This window comes from Octodon degus, unplaced genomic scaffold (genome assembly GCF_000260255.1).
Source record: "Octodon degus isolate 3935 unplaced genomic scaffold, OctDeg1.0 scaffold00036, whole genome shotgun sequence".
NCBI lineage: Eukaryota > Metazoa > Chordata > Mammalia > Rodentia > Octodontidae > Octodon > Octodon degus.
This window is the reverse complement of record NW_004524612.1, coordinates 16020363-16038569: the sequence shown is the minus strand read 5'-3', so window position 1 is coordinate 16038569 and position 18207 is coordinate 16020363. Positions and strand designations below refer to the sequence as shown.

General features: G+C 57.0%; 1 protein-coding gene across 1 annotated transcript; it reads left to right on the top strand.

Moving 5' to 3' along the window:
• The first annotated feature begins 1831 nt into the window (after positions 1 to 1831).
• Sox7 (SRY-box 7) lies at positions 1832 to 8935 on the top strand. Its single transcript, XM_004630707.2, has 2 exons — positions 1832 to 3312; positions 6420 to 8935. Exons 1-2 carry the CDS (start codon positions 3075 to 3077, stop codon positions 7334 to 7336), a joined length of 1155 nt encoding a protein of 384 aa, XP_004630764.1. The 5' UTR covers positions 1832 to 3074; the 3' UTR covers positions 7337 to 8935.
• The last annotated feature ends 9272 nt before the right edge of the window (positions 8936 to 18207 follow it).

The following is an 18207-nucleotide window of genomic DNA, read 5'->3' as shown; positions in this document are numbered from 1 at the left end:
CCTCCTCTTCCTCCTCCTTCTCCTCCTCTTCCTCCTCTTCCTTCTCCTCCTGTTCCTCTCCATCCTTCTAGAGAGGCTGAAATTCCTCTTTGGAATAGATAAAGAGAACATCCTGAACTAAAAAAACAAAACAAACCAAAACAAAAAAAAACAAACCAAACCAAAACAAAACTTAAAAATTCTTTCAGGCTCCATTAAAGTATATGAGATTTCAGAAGCAGTGCGTGAGTGAGCGAGGCTGGGATCAGGTAAACGAGTTGGGACCCCTCAAGGCAGATGGCAAACTCAGTGTTTCTAAGACTTCACGCCCTCTCAGTGAACCGTCCAGGCCTAAGATTTCCTACAGGGAAGAGGGGAGGAGAGAACTAAGAGAAAGGGGAAAGGCAAGAGGGAAGGGGGAAGAGGAAGAAGATGGAGGGAAGGGAAAGGGGGAAAGCGAAGAAAAAACGAGCGAGTGAGGCGGTAAGTTCTTGCAGTTCTCCCGCTGGAAGAGTAAACTCGGTCTGCGCGCCTGTGGGTTCCCTGCGTGGTGCACAAGTGGGGCCCCTTTGTGCTCTGCGTCGCTCTCCATCCGCCTCTTCAACCCGGTTCTACAGCGCCCACAGGAACCCACCCAGGAAGGGCAACTCAGCCCTGGCGGGTGATGGCCCAGGATCGGCGCTGGACGATTCACTGAGAGGGCCTCGACCCAGGGATGAGTCTTGGCACCAACAACCGGCACCAGCCGTGGTGAAGTGGGGATGCCACGGGCGCGCAGGGTCAGCGCCGAGCTCTGAACGCACTGCTTTTCGCAGTGACCAGAACCGAGGGGCAAAGCGGGTGTTAACGCGACCTCGCGTCCCTTGGCGCCGCCCGCAGGAGGGTGTGCTCATTCGCACGCAGTTGCTCGCGGGAATACAGGGAGGATGCAAAAGGGAGAAATGAAAGAGCTGAGAGAGCGGACCAGCCTTGGTTCCGGCGCGCAGATAGCTACAGCGCTCCGCTCCGCGCGGTACCAGGGCTCGTTTCCTAGACAGCCCAGGCTCTGGAGCGCTCCGGACATGCAAGAAATTAAACAGTGGGCAACAGCCTTTACGACCTGCGTTCTCTCAGCCTCGCCCCGTTTTTCTCCCTATTTTTGCCTTGGATCTCTGGAGTCAGCGTGCTGCTCGGAGCTCCCCGCCCCAGGTCTCCCCAGCCCAACTGGTAGCCGTCCCTAGACCTAGCGCGCTCTGCGCTGGGCTGTTCTAGGGCGGGAGCAGAGTGGGGACTCCCGCAGCCGGGAAGAGGGCGCTGTTCCCTGCAGGCCTCTGCAGAGCCTCCGCCTTGGAGCTGCGGTAGCTGCAACGCCACAAGGATCGGGGTGTTCCGCCGCCGCTTCCCCTCCTTCTCTAAGAGCCCCCCCCCCCCCGAGGCCCGCCCAGCCTGCGTTCCCAACCTGGAGCACCTGGCCTAGTGCTTTTCTGGAACCCCTGCCCGACCCTGGAAATGCGCTGGGCCTCCCGACAACCTGCAAACCGCCTCCTTCCCTGCTGGGTGCCCCGCTCCAGGGACCCCCGTTGCGCCTCGGGTCCAAGTAGTCTATCCGCAGATTGAGGCCCCGATCAAAACCCGTTCCAGGCTAGGGCTCCTCGTCCCGTGTCCTTGACCCTCGCCAGGGCGCGCGAGCCCTGGATGCTGGCAGCAGGAGCAATCTGTTCATGTCCTAAACGCGAGCTCCGATGAAAGTTAACTGGGTTGTTGCGGTCAAAACCAGGACGTCAAACCTCAGAGGTTGCCTTTTACGTTGCACCTGCGCGGGATTAGGTCCCGGGCCTTGCGCGCTGCGTGCAGGTTGTGAACTGGGGCCGTGGGAATTGAGTGCATTGTGGAATCGGCAGCCATCGAGCAGAGTGCGAGCTTTCACTGTGTTTCTCTCGCTGCCCCGTCAGCGCAGCCCATGAGGTCAGTCTTATGGGCTCCATTTCAGGATTAGAAACGGAGGCCTAGAGAGACACCTGTCTTGCGCAGTCTCTGACCCAAGCCCAGGTCTTCCCACCAATGCTGCCACCTTCCAGGGTCACCTCTGCTGAGAGCCGCAAAAGAGGTGGCATCCTGCAAATATGTGTGGCTGGGACCCCAGGACATAGTCCAGCCTTGAAGCTTATAGACTGGGTGTGTCTAAGGAACATGTGTTCCCTCGTGGATTCACTCACTTATTCGGCAATTTGGGTGCGCACTGGTGTAAGATGCAGAGGCAGCCCTGTCACCCAGCGGGGGGCATGACAGCTTCGGTCCTCCAGAGGGAAAAATGGCCTGAACTCTGAGCCAGAAGCCCCTTGTATGTTGGGTGTCGGGATGTCAGGGGCTGGGCGAGTTCCCGGCTCGCACGGAAGCCAGAAAAAACACAGGAGAGCGGAGTGACAACTCTGGAGTCGGAGAAGGGAACTCCGCCAAGAATCAAAGGCAAAGGAGCTGAAGAGCCCACACTGGAGACGGGGGAGGAGGGACAATGGGCGCGCCTTTCTGAGAGGCCTAGGCTGCACAGAGCGCCTCTGCCGCAACCCCAGTTGGCACGGGTTCAGAGGTGGTCGAAGCCCATCACTTTGGGAAAGCTCCGGGTGTGTTCCCTGAGAAGGGCTAGCTGGCTGATCTGGGGGATTTGCGGTGACGTCTCTCGCGCCGGGGTTAGGATTTCCCTTGCGGGAAGAGCTGGAGTGTGATCGCGAGGCGACTGCCGGTGCGGCCCCGGCTGGGGCTGACGCTAAGGCTGGCGCTGGGGCAAGGAGGCACTGCTCTGCACCTGAGGCCGCTCGGAAGGGGCGCGCCCAGCGGAGGGGCCGGCCGAGGGCGGTGCGGGGAGAGGCTCGGCCCCTCCTCCCCGCCCTCTCTTCTCTAGGCAGGTCCGAGCCGAGAGGCTGCCGCGGGGCGCAGGGAGGGGATCCGCGCGGAAACAAGGAGGGGCCGCCGTGGAGATTCATTGGAGCACCCGACGGCCCAAAGCTGATAAATAAGGGGCCCGGCGGAGGCCGGCGGCCGAGTTTAACCCCCGACCGGAGCCAGGGCCTGGTCACCACCGGCCCCACGAGGCGAAGTCCGGCGACCCCAGTGCAGCCATGGCCTCGCTGCTAGGAGCCTACCCGTGGCCCGAAGGGCTCGAGTGTCCAACCCTGGAAGCCGAGCTGTCGGATGGGCTGTCGCCGCCGGCCGCACCCCGGCCCCCGGGAGACAAGGGTTCGGAGAGCCGCATCCGGAGGCCCATGAATGCCTTCATGGTGTGGGCCAAGGACGAGAGGAAACGGCTGGCGGTGCAGAACCCGGACCTGCACAACGCAGAGCTCAGCAAGATGCTGGGTGAGTGAGTGGCGACCGGCTGGGCTCCTCGAGGGCGGCGGGCAGGCGCGCGGGCACGTCTGCCCCATCGTGGGCGCACGCGGTGCGTGAATCGAAGCAGGGACACCTCGGCCCGCGTGGTCCAAAGTGAAACTGAGGGCGGGGGGTTCCGGGAGGCCCCTCCTCTGGGAAGAGGTCGGAGACCCCGGCTTCAGGAGGGTGCGATCGGCAGCTCCAGGCTCCGGGTTCTGGAGACCTGCGCGTGCGTAGCGACGCTGCCCGGACGGAAACGTCGAGGTGGGCACCCAGCTCTAGCTGGGAAGGTTGGAGCACGAAACCTTTTGCCTTTCGATTGGGACAATCAGAGGCAGACTGCCACGGTTTACCTGCCAACGAGTATTCGCGGGAAAAGGCCGTTGGGCGATGAATCCTGCTTTATCTTAGTTACTAAGCGGCCAGCCAGGACGGGGCCGTCTGGATAGTGCACTTCGCTACCGCATTGGCATCTGTCATGGGCGCGCAGATGACCCTGGATGCTCAGGACGGCCGCGGAGTCTGCCGTGGCCCCGGTGCTTCTGGAAGCAGCCCGGGCACTGGGAACAGGGGCCTAGGACAGGCATGGGTCAGGCCAGAGGAACCCAGAGTGAGGGTGATAGGACGCGTCGGCAACCCGACTTCTCTAGGGGCTTTCTCCTCTTCTCTGCAGTGGAGCCTTCCTTGCAGCCCTCGGGTTTGATTCATTAAAAACAATGAGAATCACAGCGCATTGTGCTCGCAGCAGGGCGCCAGCCCCTGCGACGGGACGTGCGGTCACTCGACCCCGCCCGGCGGCCACGGCCGGAACCGGCCCTTCCTTTTCCCGTCCGAGCTCGGGCTCCTTCCCCCGCTGTGAGGGGAGTGCCGTCCCCTAGTGTAGCCTGGGCGAGAGCAAGGTCCCGGCCCTCTTTCGGGTCAGGCTGAGCTCAGGCTGGCCAAGCCCGAGCAGGGGTCCCCGCGCCGCCCAGATACGTTGGCGGCAGCCCCGCCTCGGTGCAGAAGAGTAAAAGGTTTGTTTTGTACTGTTGTGAGCATAACGAGACATTCAGATAGGCAATAATAAACATTTTCTTTGACCCCAAAATCCATATTTTTCTTAGATTTTAAAAGAAATGAATTTTTTTTTTTTTTTTGCGGAGTTACCTAAAACGTTTTTTCAATTTTTTCCTCCAGGGTCCTATTGGCCAGGCACAGCTGGGCACAGGAAGCTGCCCGTGGTGACCAGGCTTCTGTTGTGGGCGCAGGCAGAGGTAGGGGAGGGAGGCCTTGCCCTGCAGAGTTGAGGCAGCTGCTCCTGGGGACAAGGAGGCAGAGGACAAAGAAGACCAAGGCCCTGGGAGCTGAGCCCTGTCTGGTGCTTCCACCCAGCCTCAGTGTCGGTGTCGGTAGATGACACTGGCACTGAGCCACTTACTCTTTAAAATAGGGTCTTTGTACCCTGTGGCCTGCTGGCAGCAGGGCGAACTACCCCCAGCTCATGATCAAGCGTTTTGCTCAGTCTTTCTCTTTCTCACCTGTGGAAGAAAAGGGCTGGTTGGAGGTCCCAAATCTTCCACTATAAACTTTCCAAAAACCTTGGGGCCGGGGAGATGGCTCAGTGGAATAAGCGCTTCCCTGGCAAGCACAAAGGTCTGAGTTTTATGCCTCATTCTGCAAAACAAAAAACAAAAAACAAAAAAACCTCTCACACTGGAAACTTCATGCAAAGGCACCAGCGTTTCCAGCACAGTGTGAGAAAGAACACCAGGACAGAGAGGCCCAGCCTGTGTCACATTGCTGCGGCAGCATCCAGGCACATTTGGGAACCACAGTCACCTTGTGCATCTGGAACAGAGTGTGGGCTGTGCCTGATTGCAGGCCTCGTGTAAGACCTTTATGGCCTCAGCTGCAGGCTGGGGACCAGTGTCATGATCAAGATCTGGGGTACCTCACCCTCTAGAAGTCACCCTTTGAAGTGATAGCTCATGACAGTGACTGGCCACTCACAGAACAGTTATATACGTTCACCCCAGTGACAGAGTGCTTTCATAACTGCCCTCCTTGTGTGGGCTCGAGGCCCGCCATGCGCCTGGCTCTGTGCTAGCCCTTTGCGATGGGGTGTGCTGAGTGGAAGACAAGGCTGGTTTCCTCACAGGGCTTGGCCTCTTGGCCTGTGGGTCTCACACTTCAAGCTTCCTTAATGTCCTGGGGGAACATGGTAAAGCTGGAGAATCAGAGGCACTTCTAAGAGGTAGCAATCTAGGGGTTTAGAAGTGACCCTCAGAATACTCTGGTGCCAGCCAGTCGGCTGGGGGGGTGGATGAAAGAGAGACACCAAGGTGCTTTGCAAAACAACACAGTGGGGAGTGACAATCAGGAAGTCCTGTGCTGACAGCACTTTAGCACAGGAGTTCCTAGAGGGGTTGTTTCTTAAGGAGAGAGTGAGCTGTTACAGCTTTCATGGTGAGAAGCCCAGAGGAGCTAAGGGGTTTGGTTCTGCGGGTGTGTGAGGGGGCTAAAGGCTGAGAAGGCTTCCCATAGCCATGGGGTCTCAAGTAGACAGCCAGGAGTGGAATCTTGTGTGTGCATGTGTTGCAGGACTTTTTTCTGCAGAGCCCCTGCTGACCTTCCTCAGTAGAGTCTGTTCATTTGTTAGCCCAGGTGAGACCCTAGACTTGGCTTGCATCTGTGAAACTGCTGACTCAGCCTGGGTGGCCTCAACCGAGGGTTGTGAGGGTTGTGAGGTTGACACCAGAAGTTAGTGTAGTATCCTTGAGAGGCAGGGAGTTTTCATTCAAAGGATAGGAAGAGCCTCATCAATGTCACTGTCATTGGGCATTTTTTTCATGACACTGATGTTGAGTCAAGAATCCTGTGTTGTTTGTGTGGCAACTGAGGTCTCCACTCACCCTTGGCATGAAGTGGCTTTGTAGACTGCAAGCAGGAGGGGTTGTTGCTGCCTTAGGGGTTTGGGCTCAGCACTGGAGGTGGGGTTCAAGGCAGGATGTGAGAACTGGGGGTGAAGAGATGCTAAGAGGCGCGGGGCACATGCCCTGGCCAGCCTGCCAGAAGCCCAGACACTGAGCACAGCCTTCTCTGGTTTGTGTGAGCAGGAAAGTCATGGAAGGCGCTGTCACTGTCACAGAAGAGGCCCTATGTGGATGAGGCAGAGCGGCTGCGGCTGCAGCACATGCAGGACTACCCCAACTACAAGTACCGACCCCGCAGGAAGAAGCAAGCGAAGCGCCTCTGCAAGCGAGTGGACCCTGGCTTCCTCCTGAGCTCCATCTCCCGGGACCAGAACACCTTGCCTGAGAAGGGCACCAGTGGCTGCGGGGCACAGGGAGAAAAGGAGGGCAGGGGTGAGTACTCCACAGGTGCTGCTCTGCCCACCCTCCGAGGCTGCTACCACGAGGGTCCTGCCGGGGGTGCCCCCGGCAGCGTGGACACATATCCCTACGGGCTGCCTACGCCCCCGGAGATGTCTCCCTTGGACGTGCTGGAGACGGAGCAGACCTTCTTCTCCTCTGCTTGCCCAGAGGAGCACGCCCACTCCCGACACCTGCCACACCTGCCTGGGCCACGGTACTCCCCCGAGCTGGCCCCTAGCCCCCTCCACTGCAGCCATCCCCTGGGCTCTCTGGCACTTGGCCAGACCCCAGGGGTGTCAGTGATGTCCACAGTTACTGGCTGTCCCTCATCCCCTGCCTATTATTCCCCAGCCACCTACCACCCTCTCCACTCCACCCTCCATACCCACCTGGGCCAGCTCTCCCCACCCCCAGAGCACCCTGGCTTTGATACCTTGGATCAGCTGAGCCAGGTGGAACTTCTGGGGGACATGGATCGCAATGAGTTTGACCAATATTTGAACACTCCTGGCCATCCAGACTCTGCCACTGGGGCTGGGGCTCTGAGTGGGCACACCCCACTCTCCCAGGTAACCCCCACAGGCCCCACGGAGACCAGCCTCATCTCTGTCCTGGCGGATGCCACAGCTGCTTATTACAACAGCTACAGTGTGTCCTAGAGCCTAAGGCACAAGTCTGCCCCAGCCCTCACTGCCCTGTCCTTGCTGCGGACAACATGAGCAGACTGCACAGAGCCACCAGCCTTCCTCCTGTCCCGGTGGTGGTGGGGCCCAAACACTGGCCAGGCAGCCTTCATTCGACAGCTGGGATGGCTCTGTGGATCCAGCGCCCTTGACTTCCATCACGTGAGTTCCTCTGGCTACAGCCCAGGAGCAGACACCTCCAGTCGCTGGGATACTCTCTGCCCCCCAGAATGAGCTGCCTGGCCCTGCCCTCCTGGCCCATCGTAGGCAGGAGCCACACCTGCTCGCTGGGTGCTTGGGGAGGAAGAGCCACAGCGAGGACTCCAGCACAGCACCACCGAGGACACTGGTGCAGCCCTGCCCTCCACTCTGTGAAGCCACGGTGAGCTGGACGGCCATGGCCTCCATGTCTGCCAGGTTTCTGAGGTAGGGCTCTGGCACTGCTGCCTGAAGGACAGCGGGGCATCCTGCTAGTGTGCAGCCTGGCTCTGCCCGTGGGCTCTGTTCCTGTTGCCTCCCTTCCACACTGACCCTCACTTGGGACGCAGGACACTTCCAGATGTGACTCGGAGGTCAGACAGCATCACTGGGAACAGCACTGAAGCTGGATTTTTAAAGATATATTTTTAGATCAATTCTTTTTATTACACACTCTTGGAGAGAGTCGGTGAGAGACCCCCCTGTACTCACATCTACGCACACCCTTGTGTGGTATCAACCAGGTCTACCCAACTGCGGCTGTCTCTCACCACCTGTTGCTCCTGAAGCCCCAAAGAGCCAGGCCCCTGCCCACTCAGAGCCCCAGCCCCAGGCAGCCTGAGCGCAGAGGCAGCGCCAGCAACCGGACCTGCTGGTTTCTTGAGCAGAATTTCACCACTCTTTCCCCTCTGCACCTGCACAAAGAGCCTGTCCCGCTCTTCAGCTTCCTTTCTCCCTTCCCTGGAATGCTTCCTGTCTTGTGCTGGCTCTTGCTCTGCCCCTGGCATGGGTCCCCAGTGCGAGGAGCCTCTGACTGGACCCCCAGGGTTTCCTTTGTCTGGAAGGACACTTTATTTTCTGGTGAGCCAGCCAGTCCCTGAGAACTGTCCTCAGCCAGCACCTCTGCGAGGCTGGCTTCCCAGGCAGAAACACACTGTGACTCTGACACGGGCCCTGAGCCCCGACAGCCCATCCTCCGTCCTCCCTGAACCCCTTCGAAGGAACTCGCCTCACATGCCTCTTGTTGTCTTCGGACATCAGCGTATTATTGCCGTGTGAAATGTGTTTTATATATTCTCCTAATATGTTCACTTTATATCTCATATTGTCCATTCTTTTTTCCTTCCAAGCAGTCTTATTGTAAAATCACTTATATGATTAATCTTTATGTTATTATTGTATATGCCATTTGGTAACAAATAGTAAACTGTTCTGGTGCACAGCCCAGAAGTGTATTAATAATCTTGTAAAATAGTATCACCGACATTAAGCTAAACTGTTGCGATTTTTTTTTTGTAAGGACTACACATGCTTGGAATGGTTATGATATTGATTTGTCAAAAATATTTAATTTAAATAAACTTTTTTGTACCATGACCATTCTGTCATTTGAAATACTTTATGTGTGTGCAGAAAGAAAAAGTTTTTGAGTGAAGTGCAGTTGATACATGCACTGGTCGCAGTACTGGTCCAAATGCTTTCTGCACCAGCTTTTTTATTTGGAAAATGTGCAATCTTGCAGCGGTGACTTGTCTTAGATTCTGTCAAGCAGAGGGAGCCCGGTTTCACGCGGCAGAAGCACGTTTGCTATCCTCAGCACTGGAGGACAGCACTGCTGCCCAGCCCCAGGCCAGGCAGCTTTCTCCCACAGGTGCCTTCACTCTTGCACACAGGAATGAGGCGACCACGGCCCCCTAAGGGTGCAGAGTGAGTTTTGTCCAATTGTGGGCTTACTGGAGGCAGCCACGTTGCTTTGTTCCCATTGCCTGGACGCATCCCTTGCTGGTCCCCTTTCCCAGCTGGCAGCACAGTGTGGTGTGGCGACAAGAGATGCGAGGCTAGCGAGGTTTAGGGTTCCACTCCCAGGAAAAAGTACCTGGAAAAAACTGGTGATTACTCAGTCCCCGGGCACGGCCCCTCCGCCTGGCCTTCCATGGCGGAGCAGTCGTGACTTGTCGGAGTCAAGGGCAGCCTTGAACTTTCCCAGGCCCCTGGGCCAAGGAGGGGTCTCAGGAGGGCCAGCTGGCCTCTCCTCAGCCTCAGTGAGCCTAAGCTAGGCTCATTACTTTAATAGCACTTTATAGGTGCGCGAAGCTTTACAGGAAGTTTTACGGGTTATTTCTCACTCACAGCCCCAGGTGAGGCCCGTCATCCCCATGGCAAAGCTGGGCACACTGAGGCTGGGTGAAGCTGGCAGGGGCTCACCACAGGCACCAGGGCACCTGCCAGACACGCGTGTTCCAGCATTTTAGCAGACTGTGTCCTGGCTGGGCTTGGAGCCTTTGCCTAGGCAGTTCCCGGTGGCGTGGAATTATATCCTGCATAAGCCACACCAGCCTCTAGGCAAGGAGTGACGTGGGCCAAGGACCGAGGAGATGTGGCCACACCAAGATGAGGCTGCAGGCCTGGCTGGCATAGTGGCCGGCGGGTGGTGGCGTCTGCAGGGTCACCACTGGCGAGGCAGTGTCTGCCAGGACCTGACCCTGGACGCAGTGTGGGTTGGGTGTTGTCCAGGCCTCTGCCAGGGCAGGAACTTGGCGGGCGGCACACTTGCTGTGCTCTCAGGGAAGCCCCGTGGCAGAAGCCAGGACTGTCTGAGCGTTGTGGCCACCATCCTTGTCCCCGCTGCTGCTGTAGCTGGGAGCACCGAATGCTTTGCTGAGGAGCTGGGTGGCAATGTGCAGTGCTGCTGCTCTTCTAAGCCATGGGTGTCTCCGTGCCATCCCTGCCGGAGAGGACTTGGCGGGCGGCTGCCCGGCACCCACAGCACAGAGCGCAGAGGGGGGCTCGTGGCTAGGCCGAGGCGCCCATCATGGCCCCTGACCTGCATGGCCCTGGGGCAGGAGGACTGCTCTTGCATCCACACGGCCGACAGTCTGTATAAACTTTGCCAGTGGGAGATCCTCTAGTGTTCTCCCACTTAGGAGTTTTCCTCTCCCACTGTCCAAGCCTGAGGCTGTAACACCTGCCTAGTGCCCATGCAGGTGCTCTGACGGCTAGCCCTCAGCTTTCCCAAAGCGTCTCGTGTCCACTCCATCTTACTTCAAGGAACCTGTTGGCAGCCGAAGACTCCTTTCCCCTGCCTCAGGGCTTTGTCAGTGCTGACCCCCACCTGGGTGACCCACATACTTGTCACTTGTCACCAGTCTGGTGACACCTGCCTACTGTCCAGGTGGGGTCAGACGTTCCCATCATGTCAGTGGTCACTGTCCTCCTACAAGACCTGGACGGCTCTCAAGGACTGTGGCGGCTGTGACAGTGGAGCTCCCAACACATGCATCCTCTCCAGAGAATGACCCAGACTGGTCGCCTGGCAAATAGAGGGACGGATGATGAGACACCTTGCTCAGCTTGCTATGCAGACCTGGTGCTTCCAAGCCCTCCATTTACCTCGAATTGCTCTGGAAGCCAAGGTTCCAAGGATCTGTGTGGGTCCTTGTCAGCTCTCAGACAGGGTGGCACCTGCTGCTGTATGGAAAGGAGGAAACAGGCCAGGACACAACCCCAAGGGCACAGAAGAGAAAGAGCCCCTCTTCCTTCCTGCCTGGGGGCAGCAGAGCTGAGCTGAAGACAGGCGGCTCCTCACCCTGCTCCTGCCTCTTTCCTCTCAAGAAGGCGGTGATCTTGAGTCCGTGTCAGTGAACAGGGAAAGGAAGGAAGGGAGGGAGGAAGGGAAGGAGAATGGGAAGGGGGAAAGGGGGGAAAGAGGGGGAAAGGAGGGAGGAAGAAGAGTGGGAGGGAGAGAGAGACAGAGGGAAGGAGGGAGAGAGACCGAGAGAGGAAGGGAAAGAGGGAGAGAGGAAAGGGGAGGAGGGGGAAGGAGGGAGGGAGGGTGGAGGGGAGAGAAAGATTAAGATCGATCTACCAGCCATCCACCGGTCCACCAATCTACCATCTTTTCCTCCTTCTTTTCCTTCCTTCGGTCCCTCTCTGCCAGTCTCCTCACTGCTTACTGTCTTCTCACCCATCCCAGCCACCTATCTGTACATCCACCCATCCATCCCCACTTCTGTATCTGTCATTTTAAGTCTCAGTCAGACGTTGCCTCTACAGACAGATATTCAAAAGAATATAATTGGTTATAAAGAAGAGAATAAGTCATCTCTTATCTACAACTTAGGAGACATTACTGGTAATTTCTTGACATATTTTCATGCTGATTTTTTGGGTTTTTTTTTTTTTTTGCAGTGATAGTGATGGATTCCAGGGCCTTGTGCTTGTCCCCAACCCGTTGAGTTTTTCAAATTTATTTATCTATTTGCAGACATACATTTGCATGTCTTTTATGATAAACGTTTTTATTCACTCATATTAAAGAAACATTTTTCTATGTCATTAAACTTGTCCACAAAAGCTTTCTTCTTCCTGCTTGGAAAATCAATACGAACACAATTTTGAAAAAGACAGATTACCCAGGGGGTGTATTTTCAGCAGACTTGTTTCCATGTTCTGCACTCCCTGCCTTGTGTCCTCGTGCATGTAGTTGCACAAGTTCCAACCCTGGGAACACTGACAGGCCACAGGCCACAGACTGCATCAGCTCTGCATACAGGACAGTGACAGTGACATCTGACTTTGTCACACTCCGTGACTATGCTGTACTTGGGCACAGGGAGGTTGCTGCCTCCACCTGACCACCCTCTTGCTATTTCTAACTGACTCGTTCCCTTCTCTAAATCCCCCCGCAATGAACATTTCCAGTTTGTGTCCCTAGCTGGCTTTTACCAGGGTCTCACCTGGTCACTGGATTCCCACAGCGACCTCACCCTTTCAAAAGGGAAGTATGAGCTGCGACCCTTAATAAGGGGTTCATGTCTCACAGGTTACCCTTCTGTACTCCTCTTCATCCCTGGGGTGCCTTTAGCCATGGCTCCTTCTGGGTGGTCCAGAGAAGGGTTGTCCTGGCAGTCACAGGGAGTGGCGGCGTCCCCAGCTGCCCCAGGTACAATGTCAGTGCCACACATGCTCTGGCCCTGGGATGGTGTTGAGTCAGGAGTGGTTCTGGCCTCACTGGATCCTGCTGGGACTTGGGTGAATGCCATACCTGTCTTCTGGCCTCAGAAGAGATAGAGTGAATTTGCAGGCATTTTGGGACCCTCAGAGCTCTATGTCATGCCCAAAAGAGCCCTTTGGATTTCTGCAGGTGATTTCCATGTCTCTTAGCCTGCAGGCTGGCTTCAAGTTGAGGACTCAGGATCCGGGTGTTGGCTGACATCACGGTGGGACTGACTGGCTGGAGTCCTAAAGACAAGACCCAGATTATGGGCAAGAGAGCGCCTGGGGTCTGTAGGTATCATTCTCTGGTGCTGAGCTGGGATCTGCGGGGCCTTTGGGTCCCTTTCCAGACCGTCCTTTCCTCTGGTGCACAGCCTCCTCACCATTCTTAGAAGACAGTTTTTGGTTCAGTCTGAGAAACCCTCAGGAAAGGGGGTCTTCCCTGCGTGGCTACGTGGACAGATTCCATCGTTAGAAAGTTCATTCTTCTGCCCCACAAAAACCTCTCCTGTTTCAACCCAAATCCACAGTTGTTTGGCGTCATCTGTGGAGAGGCAGGGCAATATGTCCACATCTTGACCAGTAATTCCTACTCCTGAAGGCCTGTGGTCATCCCCTCCCTTTGGGGCTGTGTTTGAGGTGGGGGGCGGAGACTGCTCCAGACCCTGAATGTGGGATATGGATGTGGGGGCTGGATGGAGGGAAAGCTCTGTTATTACAGAAGTGGGAGAAGGATGCAGGGTTTCAGTAGGGAGTGGGGCTATGCTCTCCAAAATGGTGTGAGGAGTAGTCACACTGTGAGTCACATGCTGGGTTTCCCAGCCCTGCTCACCCCCTTGCCTGTGGTCACTCCCTCCTCTCTCCTCTGTTGCAGGCTTTAGGGTGGCACAGGTCTGTGCCTGAGGGGACCCTGAAACACAGACCACAGTGGTCTCTTCCCAGAATTTTTGGGGAGGCTACTCATTGTGTCTTAGAGGTGCCAATGGTGAGCTCTACCAGCTAAGGCTGCGACTTCCAGGAGTTCAAGGTCATGCGGAGGGCAGCCCCTCCAGCTTCCCTCTCTCACCAGGTGGTTTAAAATCCTGGGGAACCTCAGAGCACCTCTATCCTGAAAGCAGCACTCAGAGAACTTCCTTCTTCACTATCACTTTCTCTGAAAGGTGGAAGCACCAGCCCCACATCCCAGGGCACGGTGACAGTCAGGGAGTGGTGTAATGTCTTAAAGTGAGCTGGAGAGAGCAGAGAGGCGGGGATCTGCCCGAGTGCTCTCCAGCCAGAGGTGTCCTAACCTACACAGAGCCCAAGTGTCTGTGGGACCCGTTCCAGGACCGCCGTGGGTCCCAACATCCCAGATGCTCACCTCCCTTACATAATATGGTGAAGTGCTTGCCTTTAACCTACACAGCCCTCCGGCTACTTTAGATCATCGCTAGAAGATGCATAACACCTAAAACAATGTAAATGTTATGGAGTTGTTGTCACACCATATTGTTTAAGGTGCAACAACAAGAAAACAAAGCCTGCACAGTCAGTGCAGACCGAACCTCCTTCCACACAGTTCCTATCTGCCACAAGGTGCCATCTTTCCTCTGGAACACCTTCCATCTGTACTGGGATGAATCTGCAGATGCAGAATTTGTGGATTCTAAGGGCTTCCTACTGTTGCAGTTTTACTGTAAGGAATGGGGCTCTGAACCGCAGATTCTCCTCCCAGCTCTGACCTTGAAAAAAAAAATCATCAACTGGTTGAGCCGGAAGGAATCGGGGTTGTCGGTCCACCAGTCCCTAGATTGGATGGGAAAGGAAGTGGAGGCCCAGAGAGGTTAGGGGTTTGCCTGGGAATGGACAGCCCAGAAGCTGGTGGAGTGTGGGGAAGGCTTGTTGGGCCAGGGTGGGGCTAAGGGAAGGCCCTCCCACTCTTCCTGAAGGCTCCCAGGGTTCAGGACAGAGCCTGGGCCCTGGCTACAGGGAGAACTGAGGGCCAACAGGGCCTCCTGAAGCCCAGCTCCCAGATGTGCTGACCCAGGGCTCTGGGAGGCTGAGTCCCAGTGTAGTCACTGCTGGTGGCTTCTGAGAGCCAGGGGCTGCCACACTGACATCCTTGGTGCCAGGGCCACCCTGTGGGCCCGCCTCGCCTCATCCAGTGTCCATGGCACCACACGTACCCAGCTTCAGTGGTTGAGGACAGAGTGGAGGCGAGGTAAGGCGTGCAGGAGGGGCCGAGGCCTGAGCAAGCCGTCACCAGCGCAGAGCGCCCTCCGGCCCCTGGGAGGATGTGGCGGCCCTGTGTTTCCTGCCTGATAAGCCGTCCGCCCTGCGCAGGGAGCCAGGCTGGCCACCTTCACGCCTCAGCCCTGCCCAGGGAAGGCTGGCGAGGAGGAAAATCTCTTCTCCAGATTAGCCCCCTGCACCTTCCTCCCCGCCTGTCCTGTGGCTGCAGCCGCAGGAAACGCCCAGCCCGCAGCGCTGGGGTCACACCCAAGCCCTGCCGCCAGCTCAGGGCCCCACCTGGGGAGCCCACCTAGGAGGGTAGTGCCTGCCATCCCTGCATGCCGGCCACATCCCCAGCATGGAGTGCAGGCCTCAGGAACTGGTCACGGTTTTATTCATAGTCCTCCCATCTGCTTCCACTGGCCTGCTCCATTGCCCTTGCTGACTGCCTGGGGCACATTGCAGAGGAGGTGCTGTGTGCTGTGTGTGGACAGCATGTGGCCATCCCTGAGCTTTGTCCTGTTCTGGAAGAGGTGAGCCACAGGGAGCCATGGGCTCCTCCACTGGGCCTCAGGACCTGGGTGCTGGGATGGTAGCATCCCTGGGGCAGCCCTGAGTACCCCATAGGGAAGGTGGGAGGCTAGGGGGGCTGCTTTTGGGTGCCATTGTGGGTTAATCGCAGCTCCATCCTCCCCACACCAATCTGCACAGGAAAAACCCTCACTGGCTTCTCTGCTCCCTGCCCAGGGAGCTGCTGTACACACAGGGTTGCTGTCTGTGCATGTTTCTGGGGCCATCAGGGCAATGACACTGGGCACATGCAGGCCTTTCACAGGCAGGGACGCAGATTGGAGCTGTGTACAGGACAGGTGAGGCCACAGTGCTGAACAGCAGGGACAGCATTCCAGGGCCTTCCTGCCTGGCTGGTGGGGGACAGCCCCTGCCCAGGAGAAGCTGCTGCCCGGGGCCTGCTGCCAGCTCTGCTCCCACCTGCCCACCTGCTGTGCCTCCTGCCCTGGCACAGCCAGCGGGCGGCAAGGAGAGCAGGGGGATTCCCTGGCTGCGGGGCCTGGCATAAGGCACTGTGCTGCTGGGCTGAGCAAGGAGAGGCGGGGGGGGGGGGTGCAAGGTCAGGGCAGAAGCTTCTGTCAGATGTGCTGCTAGGCCCTTCAGTCATGGGTCTGCAGTGTGACATCCAGCCAGGTACATCCCCTCTCTGGACCTTGGCAAATCAGGAGGCAGGACTCTCTTCCAGCAAGCACACCTGGTTCTCAGAGCCCTGGGGAGCGGCTGGGGAAATGTGGAATCTCCCCTGTCTCTGCCCCTGGCCTCAGCAGGGAAGGGGTGGGGGTCTCTAGGCCGGGGTCTTGCTGTGCAGAGCCAGCGGGGTGAGGCCCAGAGGCCAGGCACAACAGGCTGGAGCAGCAGCTGGGGCTGGGCGAGCCCGCCCACTGCAGTGCACTCTGGCCCCCGCTGCCCCGGGCACAGGCCCCTGACACCTGGCCTGGCCCCGATCCCAGCATCCCCGGCCAGCCCCACCTCCCAGAGTTCTGCCCTGCCTTGCCCATGTTGCCTGAGCCTCAGCCTCTCTGCCCGCCCTCCTGCCTGGGTACCGGGCTGGCAGGATGGGGCAAGAGACCTCTGTCACCTGAACCTCTCCTGCAAGTCCTCGCGTGACCCTGGCACAAGGAGCATCTGGCTGTACAGGCCACAGCAGAACCTGTGAGAGCCAGGACCCAAGCCCCAGGCTCTGGAATCCACCCTTCCAGCCCCTACAGCCCAACTAGACCTTAACCTGGTCTCTTGCCCTAGACTCTTCCTTCCTGTCCAGCCATAAGATTACAAAAAAAATTTTAAAAATTGCACCAAATCTTTTGCTTACCCAGCATACCATCAAAGACTTCTCATGCAATCCCAGCTTTCCCGGCCAAGCTCCTCTCACCTGGCCTGTGCCCACAGCAGACTCACAATGGGACATGTCTCTTCTATCCCGGGGCCTTTGCACAGGCTCTTCCCAGGCCAAAATGCCAGCCCACATCTGCTCTTAGTACACTCTGGTTGTCTAAGGACACAGCTGAGCCGTCTTCCTCTCAGAGGCCCCTTCAGCACATCCTCCACCCACCCAGCCCTCCCTCTCCCAGTGCCCTCCCCGGGCTGTCTATTCCCTCACACCACACTTAAAGTGTGGTGACAGAACTGAAGTCTTTTGGAGTGTTCTCCTTCTGCTAGCTTCGCAATGTGTTTAGCTGGGAAAGGTGTCAAGTCAGCCCTCAGTCCCTCTGCGTGGCTGGCTACTCAAGGCTCCAATGCAGTCCACCCCACCCTCTGCTCAGCTTTCATTTCACACCGGTGGCTTCATTTCTCTGTGCCTTAGTTTCCCTGTAAATTGGTACCACTTTAATCAGGAGGCTGCAGGTGACAGGTTTTTTATTTTTATTTTTATTTTTGTGGTACCAGGGACTGAACTGAGGACCTTGTTGTTTGCCAGGCAAGTGCTTATTCTACTGAGCTATCTCTCCAGCCCAACAGTTGTAAACAGAACGAGCCGGAATAGGCCAGCAGATAGAAAGAAATTTCCAATATCATCGCCTCCCATTGATCCTGGAAAAGTGTAACTCTCCACTGGAGACTTTCTATTTCCTAGGCTGTGTCCATACCCTACCTTGGCCACCAGTCAGGAATCAGAGTGACTGAGAAGCCTTTCCTCAGGAGAGCAGGGGGAGGGAGAGCACGTGTGTCACACAGGACACACACGGGCCACCAAATCTCCTGGGGCAGGTTATGGGGCCTGGTGCTGACAGTGTTGGTTGCCCCTCCCTAGTAATACCTTTTCCAGGCCCAACTGCAAATTACCGGTTGTAATTTACTTTGCAGAACATCTAAATCCATGCAGCAAACTTGGGGGGGCAGAGCCATGGGGGAGGAGGGGGAGGAGAGACAGAGAGAGCTCTGAGTGGGGCTGTTTCCTCGGGTCCCCTCTAGACTTTTCCTCCTAGATCCATGCCTGTGCCCATACAAGCATTTACATTTCTTTTAGAATTTTGGATTACATTGTCTTGGAAACTTCTGCAGAAGCGAACCTGTGGTCCTATCTGAGTAGTGGCTGCTGCATGTCTTGCAGGTACCTTTCTGCAGTCCCCTCTTCTGGCAGAGGGCCACAGAGCTCACCCTACACCCTGCCCTTGGTTTTTCCCTAAATGGCAGTCACAGCACTACCCCCTGCTGGTTCTCCGGGGAGGGCAACGCAGGCCAACACAGGCCACCCTGGCCTTTCGTCAAAGATGTCAAAGATCTCGTCCTGGCTCCCCATGTCATCCTGGCCCTTCCTGCTCAGTCAGCCTTGCTGGGAAAGGCCACCTGGGGATCCGGGCCGCACCCAGGTGGCCAGGCCTCAGGCTCCGCCACTTTCATTTCCCCAGTACCCAGGAGAGAAGTGACTCGCC

Excerpts from the sequence above, each read along its gene's own strand:
- Sox7 (XM_004630707.2), top strand. The coding sequence starts at position 3,075 with ATGGCCTCGCTGCTAGGAGCCTACCCGTGGCCCGAAGGGCTCGAGTGT. Across the intron at positions 3,313-6,419 it reads AGAGCTCAGCAAGATGCTGG|GAAAGTCATGGAAGGCGCTG; the intron begins GTGAGTGAGTGG and ends TTGTGTGAGCAG.